General features: G+C 34.7%; 1 protein-coding gene across 22 annotated transcripts in view; it reads left to right on the top strand.

Annotated features, from left to right (window-relative positions):
- The window catches only part of RIMS1 (regulating synaptic membrane exocytosis 1), a 291,302-nt gene that overhangs the window by 197,240 nt on the left and 72,123 nt on the right, over window positions 1-21,939 (top strand). For 6 of the 22 annotated variants that reach the window (XM_090136155.1, XM_090136167.1, XM_090136158.1 and 3 more), the window contains 5 exons: window positions 573-650; window positions 2,810-2,881; window positions 7,661-7,843; window positions 9,093-9,205; window positions 14,709-14,738. In XM_090136155.1, the coding sequence (XP_089992281.1) occupies window positions 573-650; window positions 2,810-2,881; window positions 7,661-7,843; window positions 9,093-9,205; window positions 14,709-14,738 (476 nt within the window). The remainder of the gene's footprint in view (window positions 1-572; window positions 651-2,809; window positions 2,882-7,660; window positions 7,844-9,092; window positions 9,206-14,708; window positions 14,739-21,939) is intronic. The other 16 variants (XM_090136172.1, XM_090136166.1, XM_090136171.1 and 13 more) reach the window with 7 other exon arrangements.

The following is a 21,939-nucleotide window of genomic DNA, read 5'->3' as shown; positions in this document are numbered from 1 at the left end:
CTAGTATAGAAATTAAAAAATATCCTGTATGTGATTTGAATTTTATTTTAAATTGCTAAGTTATTCTGCCCTTACTACTGAACTGTTACTGTTAATGATTACCGTAGCAGAACTGTTGGCAATAAAATATTAAAATGTATGAAATTGCATTTTCAGGAAAATTGGAAAATTTGTCAGTGTAAGGGAAAGATGTTGCATATAGGTTTACACACTAGTTTAATGAACCATACTGTCATTTTTTTCTTAGGAAGGATAATGGCAACTGTTAAGCTACAGTGCTGCTGTTTGTTGTGTAGAGCATGAAGACTTTGTTTAAAATTTAAAATTGTGGCTTTCATCGTTTTTGTGTCTTAGTTTCTTATTTATATCTCAAAATTTTAACATTCTTTTAAAGTGTGTAGACTAAGTCAACAGAAAGGGAAGTGAGAAATAAGACTTACACAGCAGATTGTGCCTTAATGCTTCTGGTTTATATTTGTGATTGCATGTCTTCACCTTCACTGCATGTGACCATCTCTCTGTTTCTGCTCATTCTGTCCAAATTTACATCCATGTTTCCATATTTTGTGAAGAACAAGGACGCTGGAGTCTTGCATTCCAAAACAGGACAGTGTAGACCACCTAAGTGCTAAACCTGGAGCAGCACAGAGGTATCCTTATTTACTCAAATCATAGTTCCAAGTAAATGAGTTATTGGCTATAGTTACACACTATGAGTATCTTTCTATGCCCTGCATAAAACTTTTAAATAGCTAGAGTTGTTTTTTTTTTTTCTCTTTTTATGTAGAAGTACATGGTATGCATGTATTGTTCATAGATAGTATTTAATTCCTTATGAAGTACATTGTAGAGGTAAATTCAAATATGGCATGAACATCTTTTTTATCCCCTATGCACTCTTAGTACATTTGATATGGGCACGAAAGGACGCCTGCCTGCAGTGCCCATGTAGGAGTGCGAGAGCTGTGCCGAATGCACACAGCATCATCTCAGCAAAAGGAAAGAAACAGAGAAAATCTTAATCATATTTTTAACACTTGCTGCTTGCAGTAACAGCACATAGAGCAGAGAAATAAGTCTGTGCAGTTCACTGGCACTGTATATTACATTTTCTGCTTTTTCATACTACAAAGAGTAGTCACTATGTACTATTTTTCTTCATTGTACTTAATGCCATGGTGTCAGTGAGTGACGTAAAGGAGTAAGGGGAAAATAAAACCCTTAATAAACCAAACAGAAAGTAAAAAGGGTGGCATCATTTGGAAGATCATGCTGCATTCTGTGGATCATACATTCAAATACTTTGCTCACCTTAGGTTACCTTAGGTTTTAATTGAAGCTATATGTATTTCGTATGTGTTTCCTTGTGTATCTACCTTGTGTTTGACCTGGCAAAAGCATAAGTAATGAATGGGAATATATTCCAGAAAATAAATCTGGTGAAATCAGTTTGGTGATAAAGGAGATTTAAATTTTTATTCCAAGAGATTATTTTTTTTTACAAGAAAATGTTATTTTGAAAACTGGAAGGCATTGGGTATTCATATGTGCTCCTTTAAAAAAAAAAATCACAAATGTGTAAGAAAATGCACATTACATATTTCTGCATTTTTTCCTTTTTTGTGACTCAGACTGTGTCACGCTGTAATGCTGATCAAATATTGCAGTGAAAATGCACTGTGATTATGTTCTTTGAATATAAGCTGATGCTACAGCTGTTTGGATATCTTCCAGTTCAGTCACTGGGTTACTCTTTGTATAAGCACTAAGGTTTAAAACCAAATCTTTCAAATCTCTATTTATTACTATATATTTTTTTATTTTTTATTTATTTATTTTCCCACAATAATCCTTTTATACCTTAATATAGAAGTTGATTATATTATTATATTATATGTAAGTTTCTTACATATTTCTTCATTGTCTTTCCTGTGTGATGTGCAAGTAAGGGTTGGTACTTTACATGATCTAACAATGAATAATCATCACTCCCATTCTTTATCCACTCCTGAAATACTGTACGCACTTTTTTCTCCCTAAAAACTAACTGTTCATGATTAACAGAGGTTTAAAATTAAAATTATCAATCCTAATTTTTAAATGTTCTCATTACTTTGGGTAATAATAGAAATTTTGAAATGTGAGACTTGTCACTATTTCCATAATCTAATAAATAAATATGCTTCTGATATATTTCCATTAATTAGAAAAAAAAAAAAAAAAAAAGCAGAATTGTTTCAAACTGTTTCTCATAATCTTTTAACAATTTTTAATAGAATGAAATTTTTGAAAAGCCAAGTTTTTGTCAATACAGTGTACATCAAATAACAGAGTTATGTGAATCTGACATGATGCATTATTTATCTTGGTTTGGAAATACAGATTTAAAAGCAGTTTTTAAAGTTTCTGTTTGAATATTATTGGTCCTTTCTGTAACATTTTTTCTTCCTACTGTCAACTCTGCTTTTTTTATAGTGCTATCAAGAGAGCACTAAAAGGCCTAGGAGAAGCACTCTATCTAATCAGACATGCTTGAAATTCGAGCTAGTGGCATGTCCAGTCAGGATTAATGTCATCTCCCTGTTTTGGTACCTCTTAACCTTCACACCATCAGCCTCAGTCAAAGCTAATCAGGGCCATTTGTTTTAATCCCCAAGTTCACCAACCTGTTCATGAAGATAGCTGTCACTTTTTCATCTGTCAGCCATTCCTGTTATTACTTTAACAATACATTAATAAATATAAGATCTTCATTGTTTTGTATGTTTTTCTTCTATGTTTATTTCTTTTCTGACTTGTCATTCCACAGGCAATCCAGAAAAGTGGAAAGATATAGCAGCCAAAAACAAACTAGGAAAGGCTCTGCAGCTGAAACAGAAAGGTAGGATTGATGAGTAAACATCTCTTATGATCAAACTTATTCCAGTGTTCATAATATACATCTAATACTTCTTTTGAAGTAGAGTATGCATAACAATGGCGTAAGCTATGTTGCCATAATTTACAGAGTTACTTATAGCATCCATATTATTATCACTGCTTCTTGTGTTGTCAATAAAATACAGTTTTTCTGGCAGTCTCCATCATTGCAGATTAATGGGGAGGTAAAGACTAGCAGTCATACATTTAGTAAGCCAAAGTATGACACCACTTGTTGCCACTGTCTTGATCTCTGTAGGATGAAATTTGGAAATGCACAGCATATTTCATTAGTATGGTACTAACCCTTTTCTGTGTTTTACCGTACATGTTTTTCAAAGCAATTGTCTGTGTTAAAATAACTTTAATGATGAGAAGAATACATGAGGAGACTGATAATTCAAGAGGTATCTGATCAAATGATGAAGAAAGAACTACACTGAAATCACACTCCTATATATTCCAAGCTAGCAATTTCACATTTTAATATAAAGATGTTAAATTTTATATATAAATATGTTGAAAAACTCTGTAAGCTGTAAATACATAAAGTTAATATGAACACTGACACTTTACCTTCTGCTTCCACTGAATTTTCTTGTGCTTGCATTATTATTCTAACTTTCAGCTTTTACATTGTAGCAGCAAATGCTTATATACCCAAATTCTTAAGAACAATTGGAAGAAATAAGGATAATTGCTTAATTATGAATGTATGAGTATTAAGCTTGTGTGTTGGCTGAGCTAAGAGCAGTGAGGAGGACTGAGATCCTGCCTTTTCCAGAAGAAGATTTGTGTTTTCTTGATGAGCAGAGGGGCTCATCTGTTTACATTCTGACAATTGAGAAACTTCCATGAATAACACAGACACATTATATTTTCAAAGCAAATACACATTATTTAGAAAAAAAATCAGAGCTTTTATTTTATTTTACTGCTTCAAGGACCGGATTATTATTATTTTGGTCCCAGCAGCAGTTTATTTCAATTTAGACCAGGCATATCACCAGAGTTATGGCTGAGGTCCTTGCTGTCTTTAAAACAACAGTTTTGCCTTTCAGTTCATTACATCCATATTTGTCCCTTTTTTTAAGTTCTGAAAACTCTTGGGACTAAGACTGCGGTGGTCTCAGTTGTTGGTAATCATGCAGGCTGAAAGGTTGTAAAAACCTTGGCAAGAGGCTGACAAGGAAGAAAAGATGAGAGTTGGATATAAAGTGAATGGGGTGGAAAATACGGAAACGCAAGCATTAAATGGACATGGGAACATAAAGAGTAGGGAAGGAAAATGAAATGTAAGAGATTCTAAAGAAGGACAGTGTAAAGAGAGTGGAAGAAATTGTCAGATAAAAGGAAATCCCGTAACATATCAGGTTGGAGGAATTAATGTATCTGTTTGTATGTACATTTACATTTCTAATCTGGTATTTCAGCATGTGAGCTGAGTGATCTTCCTTCTACAGATGTCAAGATCATAAAATACATACTTCACTAAATCCCATGGGTTTTTTTTAATAATCTCATTGTATGGCTGGTGTGGATTATAATCTTGAAACTGAATTTCAGATATTTTTTTCTGATAGGAACTGATTTGCAGGAACTGTTCTTATGAGGTATTATGCTGAATACATTAACAGTGCATGACTTTACCTCTAAACGTGTAGTTACATTTATGAAAATTGTTTTTAGAGGCATGAGCAATGTGTTTTTCTAATTAAAATCACCAGCCTAGGTCTGAAATTTTGAGTTTTTTTTTTTTTTTCCTGGATATATCAAAACTTCTTACAGTTTTTATGCAAGATATAACATACAATTGAGGATATGTTCAGATATGTGGGAAAGAGCAAGTCTGGAGATAATGGTGAAATGTTGCTAAGTGTGTATATATACAGAATTGATATGGAATTTAATGATTTCATACGTTAGTCATTGCTGTGCTGAGATAAATTCTTTTCCCATTTTGCACTGATTAGTTATGAGGTAGTACATAACTTAATGTAGTCATTATCAGGAGTTAAGTGGTAGTTGGTTTTTTGTTTAAGATAACCTAAAATAACTCCTTCACAGGTGAATAGGAAAACTAAGAAAAAAAAGCTATTCTTTTTTTCCTTAAGTGAAGCAAGTTTCCAGAAGTGTCAGTCACCATAGCTCCTTTTTTATTTTTCACAATAGAAAAGTAAGCTCTAGCAATTTCAAGAACAGTGAACACAGGGCAACCAAGGATTGTAGGGAAATGTTGAATTATGTTTTTTTCTTTTAATCCTTCACAGCACATAGTGTAGATTTCTGTTTTCCATAAAATGATTAAGTACTATTAGCAGTGACATGCAAAGTTCTAAACAAATTGAAGTGCTGTACTTTAGCATTACATCATATTGTTAATGCTGCACCAGTGCCAGAAGATTTTGATATCAGACAAGTAATTTGCTTGTCAAATGGCAAATATGACTCCATAATAATTCTTCTACTATCCATTTCTATCTTGGTCTAGCTTTTATTTTGCAATTTACTGACATTATCTACAAGTAGCTCAGGTGTTATCTACAAGTAGCTCAGAATAAGATATCAGCATGCTATCAGATTCCCACTAAAACCCCTCAACATGCTCTGTAAGATCACATTCTTAAGTACTGTGATATTTTAGGAAATCAGGATAAGAGGGAGAAAAAAATAAACCCATCCCAAAAATTTACAGGTGTTTTAACAGTTCCCTTAATGGTTCAGTGAGATAAGCCTGAAGATGGAACTCAGTATTTTCTGAAGCAGTTAAACTCCTGTGAAAATAGAAGATAATTTTATGCTTGTATGAATGTGACTACAAAAAAAAAGTGAAAACAATTCATCACAGTTCTGAAGTGTATTCTTCCATCCCTAATTTCTTACCCCCAAAATACTAAATTTAAGGCTGCATAAACATAATGATACAGTTGTTAACTGTACTTGCTATGAATTATGTAGGACCCTGTACCAAAGGTGTGTTGGATTGGTACTGCACTCTTAGTTTTAGTTTTTCATAGTTCCACATGTGCCAGCATGTGGTTTTGTTGTGATTTATTTATCTGTTTATTTTTATTTATGTCACTGAAATACCAATCTGAAGAGAAGGAAGCTTGATTTTCCTTGTGGGAAGGCAGATGTGGAACCTGTTGAAAGCCCCTGTGGTCCATGGCCAGTTGAGTTACAGTCGGTCATGTTACCTTTCTCTGGGAGAAGCAGAGATACCAAGCAACAAGATACCGACATACTTTTGCTGTAATGTCATTTATCATAAGGTGTCATTTCTCTCTCAAATTTTCTCTCCTTAATTCTGTCCTCTCTATACTTCTTAACTTCCCTCTCATTTCCTCAGTCACACACTAGCTTTTGTCTCCCATCCTTGTTCTTCTTTGTCTCGTTCTCCAAATCAGATATTGTAGACTACTTCATTTCTGCAACTGATCTTTCTTCTAGACTGGCATGGATTACATTTACGTTTGAGACTGAACAGGCATTTTCAGATCTCAGCTCATCACCATCATCTTGAGCATCTTGTAGGATTAGGGGGGCAGTCCCTGTAAGAATGTTACTGTTACTGCCAGAACAAATCAGGAGTTAAGAAAGTGTCAAGGTTTAAGAGAAAGATATAGCAAACGGAACCGAATCCTATTTTTGTAGCACTGTGGCAGGACTTCCATATAAGCTGTTATTGGTTGGTCCTCAAACAAAACCTTTATTCTTGGTAGGCATCTGCGTAAATGTTATTTCAAGTGCAATCTTTTTTTTATTATTTATTTATGTATTTATTGTAATTATTAAGGATAATTTGTAAGCGTGTGATAGCTTTACATTACAAACTAGACAGTCCCTTGGTTATTTTGATTGTAACTTCTGGGAAGGAAGTGTGTGTGGGCAGGGACAATTCACAAATCTGGAGAAATTAGGAAATAGATACCCACAATGAAAAAATATCATGAGTGGCTTTATGGAAATTCCTGAAATAACGGATACAATATTATCATTTACAAAAAACTGCATTGCCAGAAACCCCAGAACTAGTAAAAAGGTACAGCTGGAAATTTGCTTAGTCACTTTCCAAACCTGAGATGTTCTAGGTTGTCAAACACTTGCAAAATACACAATTATCAAACTACTAATATTTATGCTGCTAATTACACTAACACGATTAATCATTTTGCTGCATATTTTAATAATGTTTTCATCAGAGTTCCTTCAGAACTGTATATTTGTGATGGTTTCTGCTGCAGAAAGTTACTTAAATAGATTTCTTGCTTCAGACTCCTAAGGGAATGATGTATGTGTGTAATTACCAAGTGTTCTTCTTTGGGACATTAATTAGAACCCAGTTAATATTTTTGATAAAGACAGAAGGTATGTTTTGGAAACAGAAATGCAGTATGTAAAAACTTGGTATTTATAGACTACTCTGTGCTAGCCCTTTTTATCTCATACTTGTTATTAGCTTGCATTTGCTGTTTGAGATGCAGCTAGGGTTTTGGCCAATGGTCTACTGTATTCAGTGCTCAGCAGTTCCATAAGTAACGTGATGTGCATCTGCAGCAGTGAATGTTCTGTAGTTTATTCTTTTGGAAATGGATTTATAATCTGAATTAATAACTTGGGTCTGAAATGCCCATCCTGGCCCTGCAGCCAATGTTTGTGACATTCTTTGGTGGAGGGGGGCATGGGAAGGTGTGCCTAGAGCTAACAACTGAACAGTTTCTTTTTGGCCCTGATGTTTTAGGGGTTTGCTACCATGCCTTTCTAGAAGGGGATTTCCAGCCCCACGAACGACTGAACAGCCAGTCATTAGGGGAAAGCATCACGCTCGCTCCAGGTCGAGTGAGCACTCTAGTGTCAGAGCCTTATGCTCTGTACATCACCTTGCGCCCGGAGGCTCGGCGCCACCTTCTCCACTTCTGACAAGGTTGCTATTACATGTCCAGTTCAGCTTTCATGTTCTGCCTCCCAGGTGTCAGTGTGGTATTGTACTTTCCTGAGCATACATGGCGCATTCACTCATCCTGGCACTATAGATTATCCTCTCTTCATGGTATTTACACTTCCCCATATCCTTTATGCTGCCTATCTTCACCATCTAGATGGTACGAATTCTGTTGATCTTAAATAGTTATGCAATGTAAGAGTAAAAAATCAGCTGTGTTTTGTCCTTCCATTGTTGTGTTTTGTTCTGTATCCATCTGATAATTACTTAAGTATTTTGCTTCAACACTGTGCAGGAAATCACATCCTTTTCTGACTGCTAAATCTCACAGTCTTAAAGTCAGTTGATTTACATCATATGAAAGTTAAAATTATTTTGAACTTGTACAAGTGTGTTACTTAAAACTGCAAGTTATTATTACTTGCCCCTTAGCACAGTAGATAAACAGTGCATTTCTGCAGTAGTTAGTGTGATATTACTGTAGCTGACGAGGATGCTTAATTAACAAACTGTCCCTCTCAGCAATCTCCTTCTTCTCACCTTTGCTTTACTTCCTTTAACTTTTTCTCTAGTTATTACCAGTGGCCCTACCTATTACTAATGCAAACTTACAAGCATTCTAAAAGTGCCCACTATGTTAAAGGTACTCTATGTGTGTGTAAGAAGTCAAGTAGTCAGAGTGCTCTGAAACAGTGGTAGCTAGAATTCAGCCAAAGTTAAGGGGATTACAATATTTGCTTAGGTAAGAATACTGAAAATCTTATACATTGTTCAAGGAAAAATAACCCATTATGTCATGGCATTAGAAGCTTGCTGTCTAGTTCTGTGATCTTGTGCAATAGGGCATCATCATGAAGAGAACATGAAAGTCAATGAAATATAAAGGTGACATATTGTGCTGTCTTTGTACCAGTGCAGGAGAACAGTGATCATAAATGATTTGTAGAAAACTGCTTTTAGTTCAGTTTTTTGACTAGTACTTTCTCAAAACACCGTAAACCAGAAGGATAGAGAATTTTTCTCCTTAGATGGAAGGCAGTTAGAAAAGCTAAATGTGAAGCCATAGAAGTTTATTAGTTGTCCAATCCTGAATACATGCATATGGCATACATCAAATGCAAATTTTTTCAAACTCATCTTCTCTATTTGCAATTTAATTTGTGTCTGAAAACGAGAATATATAAATTCTCTTCCTATGGGTTATTTTATTTTATCTTCATTTCATCTGCAGAATACATCAACAAGGAAGTCCCACCCAGTCTCCTCCTGCAGACACATCCTTCAGCAGTCGCAGGGGAAGACAGCTACCGCAAGTTCCAGTAAGAAGTGGCAGTATAGAGCAAGGTATCAAATAATGAGCTTATGATGGCTCTAACTCTTTGCTTTCTTACTTTTCTTCGCTTTTTTTAAATTCTGCTTTCACAGCTACGTGTTAAAAGCTATAACTCTGCCAAATAGAAGAGAATGAAAGCATATTTGTAGTCTGGAAAGTCTAGTAGATTTTGAGTGGTGGATTATTATACACGGTTTAACTGCCTTAATTTTCTAGTAGCATTTTATATTTGTCTGCTTTAAAATTTCCATTAGAGTCATGGTAGTTTCCATGAACACATCTAGTTTGTATTCAGCCAAAGAAATCTGGAGCAAATATTTTGACAGTGTTATTCATTTCTTATTTTATGGTTTATTTTAATTGTTGTGTATTGTTTACATAGACTAATCATAAATGAAAATCACAACATGACAAATTCCTTTTGGAGTGGGACAGGTTCAGTGATTAAAGAATTAAAAGAATCAGTGCAAGAAATATCAAGGCACAGTTCATCAGCTCTTACATTATTAAGAATAAATTGATTGGACAAAGAGTGCTACTCTTTTTTGAAAATGATAGTGAAGACTCAGTGGCTGTGGAAGATGGTTTTTACAAACTAACATCAAATAGGTGTAAATATTGCTGCTGTCTTTTCTAGCTACGTATTACACGCACAGCTTGAACTATTACAGTAAAATCAAATGGCCATAAAATTGATTATAATTTCACAGTAGGTAATCTGTCTGCATTCAGGTTTTCTTTTGTGTTTAAAAGCCCATTTTTCTCATAAACAAGCAACAACTAAAGGTTTTCTTCTGTGTGAAAATGAAAGAAATGCTTCAGATAATTATGTTTTGTGCCTTATTGAACCTTATCGTGCCTTACTGAAGTTGGCAGATCTTTTTCTTAAATAGGTAATAGTGCTGTGACCTTTTAATCATTTTAGATTGCTGTGTTGTTTTTTTTTTTTGTATGATGTACAGTCACTTGCGTTAACATAGTCAGTTTGCATTAATTTTATTAGACTGAACTGTGATGGCATAGTACACCTTCAATTAACATACATTAAAATGTGTTCTTGTTTTATACATGTGTTTATTCTGAATGATTAAAATACTAATACAAATAGTTTTTTTTCGTTTAAAAGTTTACTTTTGAGACTTTTCATGGTGTTTCATAGTGAACTAAGAACTGTCCTTATTATAAACAAATTTCAATATACATTTACATTTTCTATTTCTACATATTACTAAGCAACAGCTTTTTAGGGAAGTGTAATGAAAGGTGCATTTCAAATTTCTTTCATGCTTCATCTGCAATTTCAGAACTTTGTACAATATACAATGACAATCCAGCTTTTAATTCATTTTGTTTTTCCTGTGGGTATTCGTCTGTTATCTTTCAGCTGTTCTTGGTAACTAGTGTGTTGGGAATAAAATGCTAGTTAATGTTTTGTTAAAAACTTTGGAAATGAATGTAGAACATGTTGTGAAACTAAGTAGAGAAGAGGTTGTATGGGGTTGTATTCAGAAGAGCAAACAAAAAGTGAACTTTAAACAGAAGGCAAAAGCTGCTGTTGGTTTTAAAAAACTGTCAGTGCCATGAATATCTGTAACACAATGCTGTTTCACTGAACTCTTATTCGTATTTGTGGTTCATATGCTTGCGCCATATGTAGAAAATAAACAAATAGGTTATTCACTTTGTTATATATCATATAGCGCCAATGTCAATATGGCAGTGGAATTGAAGGCTGAAGAGATTTTCTTCTTTACATAGTATTTTGATTTTGTCTGATCAGCTTGTCCATTTGAAAGGAAAATTTTCTGATATTGTCCATGTTTTACTACTGTTCGAACTGAGAGTGTATTTACAGGGAAATACTAAATTTGATAGATTTTATAAAATAGTTTTAAGTGTTTTGACAGTATCATCTGATATAAGTATATTAATATGCATAAACTTAACATTCTCTAGGCTAGTAGCTTCAGTAAAGCTATAAGAAATAATATTTGCTCTTATTTTCAGTATCAAATTCTGTTATCATTTCACCTCTTTAATTCCTGCCACATGAATATCAGATTTTGATGAGTGACTAGAAGTGAGTTGACTCTAGCTACAATTGAATCTCAATATATTTGTCCATGAAAGATTTTCATTAACTGTACTTTGAACTGAAATATGACTTAATTTAAGTTCGTAGTCACCATGGGTACAGAAAATGTCAAAATCCAGTGCAATCTATAAATGTTACAAGAAGTAATGTTTAAAAGTTCTTTGCATTTTCTTCATTTAAAAATAAAACTCCTTATTGGTGGTCAGTGTCGATATCCTGCATTTCAAGGAAATACAATGTGATGTACTGTAAAGTATCATTTTTGTAGTAAAGCGCTTTCTTACACTACACTTACACTATAATTTTGTTATGTTAGAAGGGTTGAAGATAGGTCATATCAATCTATATCTGTTTTGCAAATCACAGTAATTGTTATAGAAAGATTGAACGACTTGATATCAAGACTGTTTTGCTGTTGTAGGTTTTTTGTTGTTTTTTTTTGTTGTTGATGACTGTTTACATATTCAGGATGTATATAGGAATCCATTAGAGCAATTTCATTACTCTTTGAAATTCTCATTGTGGAAAATACAAGAGTTAACAAAGAAGCAATAGTGGCTGTGGTTTTCTTCTCAAGAAAGTGTGATATTTTATCTCTCAGTCTTCTGTCACAGATGATAACACACATGCTAATAAGGCTTCTCCTAAGACTAACGGTGAATCTTAGACATTCCATTCTTTCATTATCAATTTTAGAACTAAAAAATAATGGCTATTTCTTTGCTTCTATCAAGCGATATTGTCTTAGTTACTGCTTTGGTTTTAGAATTATAAACTGTCAACTTGTGACTTAATTCAGTAGGTTCTTCCCAGTAGATCTACTTCATAAGAGAAGAAAGTCTTGTAGGAAGACTAATCTTTCCCATTCTATTTCTGTTAAAAATATGGTGCATGTACTACCAATCAGGAACGGGGAGAAAAAGTAGAAGAAAAAGTTCAGTAAAAGAATAATCTAATAACCTCAAAATAGCATAGTTGCACACGCACACACATACACACACACACAAAAAAAAAACCAAACACGAACAATAAAACCAAGCTCTTTGGTGACTGTTCTTGAGGACATAGTACTTTGCCTAGTTTTGAAAAAATTAGAAATCATGTTGGTTATTTTCTCTTGGAAAAGTTCTACTTTAAATTTTTAGCCACGCCAATACATACAGATGTTTTAAAGAAGTTACAGTTAAGATTGTAGGCTCCTGTGTTTGTTAGAGAACATGACTTTTATTTTAATCACTGTGATATTCAAGGAGGGCATGGCAATATGTTTCTCCTTGCAACCCCATTAGCAGTAATTCCCACACTGGGTTGTTAATGCAACTAAAGATGTTGAGATGCTTGAATATGAAAGTTAAGTCTGATTTAGGCACGTCTGTTTGTGTTTTCTAAAAGTCACAATATAGTAGTATTTACCTTAACTTGTGCTGCAAGTGAAGCGTTACTTGTTCTTTGTTTTAACTGAAGTGATCTGATAATACAAAGATATTTTGTTACTAAAGCAATAAAATTCTAATCTGTGATATGGACAATCCTGTGCTCTCCATATATTATCTTTTGCCAAGTTACAAGAGAGTTGCATCAGTGTTTATTTGCATCATGTTTGAATAGAACTGTGCAAATCACTTAAGGAAGCTAAAAGGGGTGGGATTCTTCACTGACTTTTTTGAACAACAAATCTATTGTATAGTTGCATGGCTTTTAAATGGCACTTTTGTATAAAGTATATTTCTGTGATCTTTACTCAGTCCATATTATCTCACACCAACTCTCAGATCTCATCATGATTTTCACTTGAATAGGGTGGGTCTCTACACTTCTGCATAACAATTAATTACTAATAAAGCCTGAAGCTCTGCATGACTTGTTTACACTCCTTTTTAGCAATGGTAGATACTGTTAGGAAATGGAACAAGTGAAGAAAAAACATGTTGTGTACTATTGAAATCTTTGAACCAATAAGATAAATGCGTGATGATGGTTTGCAGTATAAAAATGAGCTAATTCGAGGAAAGCAGGTCTTTTTCCACGTGTCTGCTTCTGTTTGACGCCTCACAGCTTGGTTTTGCTTTCCTAGCTTCAACGGTGTGGTTTCATGTTTCAAAAATCATAATGGTAATAAGGACTGCAATAATCAGCAGCCTATTTACATACAAAGAGTATCAATAAACATAACCGAATTAGAGTGTTTATATGTTTCCAATGGCAGGTATTTACAGAAGTAAGCCTTATGCAGTGATCATTAGAAAAATGAAACTCTGACCAGCATGAGGTATTGCTGTATCTTGGCTTATGTCAGAAAAAGCTGCATAGCTCTTCTGTATGCAGGTGGAAGTGCGTGTGCGTGTGTGTGTGTGCGCGCGCAGCTGTTTCATGAAGGAAAGTCAAACTGAAATCTCTGTTGGTAATGAATGGGAGTCGCTTTTATGAAGTTCATGTCTATAATATATACATAAAGTATGTGTTCAAAACTTCAACGGTAGTCGCAACATCCACGAATGAAATGTTTCAATATCCTGTGTCCTGTGTTCCTTTTAGCAAACAGGAATCGTAACTTCATATGGAAAATTAGCATGTTGAGAAATAACGGATTGGAGTTGCAAGTATCTTTGTATATTTAATTAAGATCCTTAAAAAAAAAGGAAAACACCAGTTTCATGTGTAAGTGAAATGAAATGTAATTGCAGTGAGAGTCTGGCTTGAGTGATGGTAAAAGATCACATGCTTGCAGTTAAGACCCTGTCTTAGATCCATCATTGACTGGAAGAAGAAGTGATTTCAATTTTAGATTTTAGTCTTCTAGCACTGTTTGTTTTGTCTTCATATTTCTGGTTTTATTTTGAAATCCTTAGGTGACACTGCATATTTTGAGGCAGCTTGTGGAATCTTTACTCACATGGGAGAGTATTTTCTCTCAGCATTGCTAACTCTTGCAAATTAATTCAAGGCTCGTAGTCTTCAATGTTTTCCTTAAAAACCAGTTTTCCATGGTTGAGTGGTTATTGAGTATTACAGATTTCAGTTAACAGAAAATAAATTTGTAATACTCAGTATTTCAGAAAAGGCATCAGAAACTAAAACTGGGCAATGTCTTTCAGAAGTCAGAATGATACTTAAAGCAATTTCAGGATTTTATGTTGTTCGTAAATTTGGATGTGAGAATATTGTTTTAGCAGAATATTTAAAGAGTCCACAATCTGGATCTCAGTAACTTCATTGTTCCTCTTAATTTTGAAGAAAACGTCACAGGCTTTATTATTTGTCATGGTTTGTCATTTTAATTTTCTACATTAATTCTACATATGCCAGAGTACTGCTTACTGTACTTGCCATTGTCACACGTAACACATTTCTTTCTCTAACCTTAAATTTGCTGATTTCTTTTTCTGTTTCCATCATTCCGTGCATTTAATTCATTGAAGAACAAGAGAATTATTACTCTTCCACAAAAGGTAAATATGTATTTTTTTTTTTTTTTACAAATGTTTGGCAACTGTTAATACTGGCTTTTTTATTAGTATATTCTATGTCAGTTTACAGCATTTACTTAATAGCATTTAACAGGTGAAAATTATGTTTCTCAAATATTTATGTGTCTTTATCCCTCGTTAGAATCTGACAGTGGTTTATTTTGTGATTTCTAGATTTCCTATAAAAATAATAGACTTAGAAGGAGTAGTAATGGTATTTTAAATGGCAGAGAAGCTGCCTGAATGATTTAAAGTTCATCCATAGATTAAGTTTTAACTAATAATTTCCTGAGCTCTGCACAGCTGCTGGTTCCAATACAATCATAACAATGCAGCCACAGCTCTTGGCATCTATGAAGGATGTTTCCGAGATCTGGGCTTAGGGACAGCGAAAGGTGCTAATGGCCAAAAACTATCCTTTGTAGACAGAGAGATTTTTGAAGACAAGTAGTTCAACCTGAGCTGTGTTTTGTTTGCATGGCAAGCCCCTGACACTCAGACAGCTGAGTGTGTTATAGGGCAGGTTTCTGTGTGCAGGCAGACAATCCTCACAGCTGTAGTTTTGACCTCCTGTGAATTCCCCCTGGCATGTGCTGATACCAGTGAATTGGTGAGCAGTAATAAAAGTTCTTCAAGGCTTTGACATGAAGTGACAAGTGCAGCTTGTCACATCCATGCCAAGACGTGTTGCTCAGAAATCCTATTTCTTTCTGAAAGCTGGAGTTATCTCAAAGTCAGAATGAATCTTGGAGAGAGAGAACATTTTAATCTCTCCAGTGTTAATAACAAAATGCTAACCTGCATGAACATTAATGCAGCAATTTTAACTTTTTCTGAATTTGAGTCCTTCAGATATTGGTCAGTTCTGGTGTTAATACAGGCTTTGGTGGATTGTGTCTACTACAACTTATTTACTTTTGAAAGACTGGATCCCATTGATGTTCATACTTGCTCAAGTAAAATACAGCAGCTATTCCACCAGCCATGTACTCTGACGTCAATGTCAATACTGAGGAGTATGTTTTCACAATATATATTTTTAAAAAATTAGGTATTAGCAATTGGAGATTATTTTGCAGTGTTAATTATGTACTATGAAATGTCTTGAGAAATTACTAAAAATGGTTATATGAAATCAATTGTATGTCACTTTTGCTTTCTTCATTATTTATATTTCTCTCAAACAGAACAGTACAATTAATTGTGACAGTTTATTGTTTGTGACTCTTCAAGTTCACAAGCCTTGCTCTGTGATTTGGACTGAGAAACTAGAACATGGCTTAACAGGTTTGTGAAAGAACTTGTTCCCATGAGATTTTGATAGATTTGGCCCAAGTTTTGGGAATGTGTATAAAGTCGTGAGGTACTCCAGCCACATGTGGCTCATGGGAGTTAAATGCAAATTAGAAAAAGAGGTGCTGGGCAAGAGGAGTGGCAGCAGTTCTGAGGACTGTGCATAACCTGATGTTCAGCTGATTTACTTTAGTAGCCCACTGTCACCTCTGACTTCCCCAGTGCAGTATAAGAAATAAAAGTAAAAGAGAATAGATAGATGTGAGATGTGAGTCGAGAGTTACAGGATGTTATGTAGCAAGGGACACAGCCGTGAACCAAATAGTATACTGCAAATGTGAGTCCGTGCACGCAACTTGAGAAAGCCACAGCATCTTCTTGTCAGGTATAGGGGCAAAATGTGCTCCCTCACTGTCTACGTGTAGCTGATTGATATGTACTTTTAAAGATCATACATAGAGAAAAGTGATAACAAATTCTATGTCTTTACAAAATATACAAAAATTGAGTTTTCAGTGTTACTAGTCTTATATTCCAAAGATTCATTTGCTCATGATTTCAAAACTCAGTGTTTTTTAAGTTTCCCAATATACAGCTTTTTGTGAATTTTTGGAGTCCTGAAACTTTTCATAGGGGTTTTTCATAACATACATACTGCAAAATTCAGCCTGACGGTTGAGGAAAAAATTACTTAGAGAATCTTTATTATTCTTGAAATGTTTCATCCTCATCCACTGCTGGTGTCAGCTCTCTGTTCTGTGCTGCCCAGCCAGCTATTCCATGAGTTCTCCCTTCCTTTCTCCCTTTCCTTACCTGCTGCACTAGGAAATTCTTCCATCCAAATCTAATTGCTGCTTTATTCTGACTTAATTCTGGATATTGCCTTTGCATAGTTTCATCTCCAGCTTCCACCTTTTACTTTTTCAAACCTGATACTGCTTTATCTTGTCTTGTTTTTGTTTTTGTTTCCAGTTCCCATCCAGAGAACATCTAAGCAGCATAGAGAGATGAAATTCCTGGCTTTTCAGTGTAGATTAGCATGTATAACTTTATATGAAGACTAACAGTGAGGAATAGGTTGATCAGCGTTGGCTTCTGCAGTAAGCACCGTTCCCCATTCCTCTGCAGGAACATGCTGTTTCCTTGACAAATGGGGATAAAGCTGCATGAGAGCAGAGCATTGATTTCTGTTGCTAATTAGCAGTACACTAACAATTCTGGCAATAGATTCCTCTGGCTTCTGTCGGCAATCCAGTATTTGTTATGGTGCCTGTAGATGGCCTGAGCCACAGTTTCTTGATGGAACAATTTAAATCAATTTCATTTTTAATGCGTAGGCATTTAGGGGCATGATCGGAGTTAAAAGAGGTCATAGAAAGCTATTTTTTTTTTTTTTTTTTAAGTATTTTTATTAGATAAGTTTTCATTTCAACTTACTTTTCAGTAGCTTCCTTTCTGTAAGCAAATCTGTCATTTTAGACTTCCAGATTTTTTCACTTAAAGTTTGTATCATGAAGAAAACATGATATCTGCTGGTAAAGGTTACAGCCTTCTTAACTCCTGGTGCCTTATTATTATTTACCTTACTCCATCAATTAATAGTTCAGGTAAGACTTGGAGGTTGTACTGTATACATGCATCTTCTTTGTGTCTTCACCATCTTGAGCAAAGATATGCAGAGTAGTGCCTCAAACAAGTTCCGTGTTTGTTGAGTTTGTCATCTTTACCTGAAATGATATAACCAGTGCAAAAACATCCATTGGTTTTCTATAGCACTAAAGAGACCAATATGATTATCAGCTTTAATTATAGATGTGGCAATAGCACTTGTCTTTCTGGCATTAGTTTTCTGGCCCATATTTTAATTTGAGCAGGAATTGTGCTTAACAATATTGTGCTTAACCACCTGGTTCTTTTAAACATATGCTGTATTTGCTGCATATGCTGTATATGCAGCTCTATACAATACTATAACATATGCTGTATTACTTATCTGGCCTTACCGGTTTTATCCTCGGTACTGGATTTTATTGAATCTGTGTCCACTCAATCAAAGGGCCTTCTACTCACAGTAGTCTTCTCCTTTGTAAATAATTACAGACCACAGTCAGTTAACATATCTACTTTCTTTTTAGTCATTCCTTAAATCTCTTTCTGCAAAATTGTGTTATGGACTTTGTGGCTTCTCCTTGAATCTTTTCCAAGAAGAGTATGCTTGGATTGACAGTCTGCTGGAATTACAGTCTTCCTAAAATATCTGAATCCACTGACATTAAATTGAGTATCTTCCAGTTTCCGTTCTCTCTACTTTTATGTCCTAGAGCTCCTTACCACATTATGGCTTTTAAGAATTTCTTGGTTTTGTATGTACAGAGGCTTATCTTCATATACATTGACAGTGTTTCCATTCTCTGTTGTTTTATTACTAGCTAGGTAACAGCAAGTCTCCGCTTCCAAGATGGTGACATTTTGCTGGAGCTGCATGTGTAAACATGGGCAGCAGTTCAGTGTTGGGCAGAAAATAATTTTCCTAGGAATTTGATTATGATCAGGATCCAAGACAGTCACATTGCTGTAAAAGAGGTAGTTTCAGTGCTAAAATAATTGTAATCCCTTTATCAAATGTATGAGTGGTTTCTTTTTAAATGCAATCAGTTGTCAACCTTCAAAGCTTTCCAAAGCCTGCAGAATTGAGGCTGTCTCTAATAGTTTTTGTAATGTGGAAGATATGGATGGGTAAATGTACAAGCTCACTGGTTTAAGACTAGAGCTAGTAAAGACTAGCTTCATACTAGTTCAATATTGCTCCTGTGATACAGTCTATACATAAATGAGCCCACATTTCATATACTGAGCTATCAGCTTAGTAGATAGCTGCCATTTAAGAAATCATGCAATGTTATCTACTTTGATACTTTTTGAAAACTTAAAGAGGGGACTTAAAATCTCAAAATTACTCCAGTTTATTTTGCACTGTTCATACTGTTCTTGCAGCTTTCATATTACTCACTTTCATGAGACTGGAATGTTTTAGATACCAATGCAGGTTGAATTCATTTTAAAGTCAGATTTTGTGCATTATTAGATTCACAGACTTTCGATTGCAGAAGTATGCCATATGCAGCACTATTTACAAATAAAGTTGTGGAGTATTTCTAAAAAAAATAATACCTTTTCATCTATCTGCCGTGATATATGTGATTTGTTAGTATAGTGTATTGCTCGTTGTTCTGTTATTCTGTACATAATTGAAAAGATAGGTAGTATTCTAACCAGGCCTAACCTCTGTATTGTTTAATCAGCAGATAGGGGATGAAATATGCCCACAGTTCTCTGAGGATAGAGATAGAGATGTTTGGCTGTTAACTAGTTAATGCTATCAGATGCAATTCTGTAAACCATGCCATAGTGATGACATATTATATGGAGTATGACTGTATATAAATTCTATAATCTCTTGAAAAAATTAAGAAATGGCTCTTTCTTCTTTCAAAAGCAAGCAAAACAACAAAAACAACAAAACCACGCCTATTGTCCTATCCTAATTTTCCTTTCTGGGTAGGTTGCAGGCTGAAAATTAAAGAGCTTTAGCCATTTTCATTAGTTTATTCCCTACCTCCTTTAAGTCACATTTTTTGGATTTGCATATTTTAGACAATCAAAATAGAGCATGTATTTTATATACTTTTAGTAAAAAAAAAAAAAAAAAGAAATCTCCTTCCCTATGATGGAAAGATACACCAAGAACTGTCTTTAATGTTGAGCAAAACTACTTTTATCAAAAGAAATGCATGCAGCTTCTTGAGATTATAGGTAAAAAAAACAACTCTTCCATTATGTATTTATGTTAAACTGTTCTTTTTCTCATACCATTATCACCTCTACAAAGATTAGAAATATAGGTGTTTAGTTATACTTCCAGCATGTGACTTGTTTAGAATCCTGCAAGATATTTCATGAATTACAGTGCAGAGTGCCCAGTGTTGGAAAGGATCTCTTAAATGACATCTGAAGAAAAGACCCAAGAAGAGCTGGCAGGCTTCTGGGTTAGGAAATGGTCTTAATCTTAGGAGACCATGTTTTCTACTTTGAATCCCATTCACAGTGGAAGATAGATGGTACTTAGCAGTGAGTTCCATAATAAACTAAATGCTAACTAGAGAATTTCTGCTTGTTTGATGGAAAACCATTCAGAATTATGCTGGGCATAATTGGTTAATTATTGGTAGGTCAGTACAGTGGTTTGACTTCAGCCAGCAATTATGCACCCACAATTTCCTCACTCCCTGTTCCATCCACAGCTAGGTATGTGAGGGAATTGTAAGAGCAGAAGTGTGTAAAAATGTGTGGGCTGCTGTGGGCAGAGTTAAGGACAGTTTAGTAAGTGAAAGGAAAAAAAAATCAAACAACCAAGTGATGCAAAAGCAATTACTTACCATCTTCCACCAGTGGACAGATGCCCAGACAGTCTCCAAGTAGTGGCTACCTTGGAAAGACAGTTTTATCACTGAATGAGAAAAGCCCCTAATACTGTCCAAGCACTGCTCAGCAATAGCTAAGACATTCAGGTGCTACATATCTGAAATAAAGCACTGTAGGGGATGCTGTGGAGAAAATTAACTCCATCCCAGATAGACTCAGTACTCTCAAGATTACAGGAGTCAGAATGATTTCTAAGCAAATTAAGGGAGTTGAAGAATAATACTTTGATTCCATTTGTATGTCTGTCTTTTCTGCATGGCCTTATTGCTTATATACATTATTATTCTACAATCTCCACATAGTTTACACAAGAAAACTCCTCACAATGAAAGCTTTTCCTCTAAATGTTCACCTCTTATTTAAGCAGTTTACTCCATGAGTTCTCTACTTTCAACATTTCTTATGCTGTTTGATCTCAGATCTGATTGAGCATCTCTGCAAGTGATGAGAGTGATAGCTCTTCAAAGTGTGACTTCTGGCACAACTGATGTTGGTGGTAGTTGTACCACTAATTTGAGATACTTGTGTTAAATCTTCACATTTTGAATTCTAGGGACACTGTAAAATTCAGAGTTTGGGGGATTTCTGTGCTTCAATATGTAGATTACTGCATAGTTCTGCTTCTCAAGAACTCTGGGAAAAGCACACTGTAAAGAATAAAGTAGATCCATATTTTTTCTCAAAGATAGGTTAAGTTCTTGAAGAATTGTTTATGTCAAATTTTCATTATCTGTGATAACCAGCTGTGTTCCAAGAAAGTACTGTGTTTGTATGGTGGTGTTTCTTATGGTTGCTACAGCTTCTGCTCATGTGCTCTTGCTCCTGTGTTAGTTTTGGGTTTTTGTTTTTTTCTTTTTTCTGATTAAAATGTAAAGTGTAGACTGCTCTATTTTTCAGGCAGACAAAATTTTCCATCACAGAATTGAACCAGGTATATCATACACTTAGATGTGCACGGTGAGCAAAGCTGGAAAGAATGCAGTTGTAATTTCTAGATTGCAATTCCTCACTCAGAAGTATGTTGATAACCAATTGTTTTTAGCTAATAGCTAATGGCACATTTTGCTTCTTGCACAAAACCAGATTTTTTTCAGAGTCTTTACATCAACTTAAGTCCTCACTACTTGTTCTCATGTTATTACTTCGTGTAATGGCATCCATTAATGCAAAACAGAAGTTTCTGATTAAGGATTTAAATATGAGCATAATCCAGAATCATTGAGTTAAGGTTGACTATGTACCCAACTTTGACTACAGTACTTTTTGTGCATATTCACTGGAATAGTAGGGCATTGCATAAGAGAATATATTTTCTCAGGTATCATAAGTTAGCAGGGTGAAGCATCTATCAGTCACATGGTGAAACGGTTATTTAGAGTAACCTGTGCACAGTACACATATAGGGCTA

The sequence above is a fragment of the Phasianus colchicus genome, chromosome 2 (genome assembly GCF_987193195.1).
Source record: "Phasianus colchicus chromosome 2, bPhaCol1.hap1.1, whole genome shotgun sequence".
In the NCBI taxonomy this organism is placed as follows: Eukaryota; Metazoa; Chordata; class Aves; order Galliformes; family Phasianidae; genus Phasianus; species Phasianus colchicus.
This window is presented reverse-complemented; position numbering and strand designations above follow the sequence as displayed.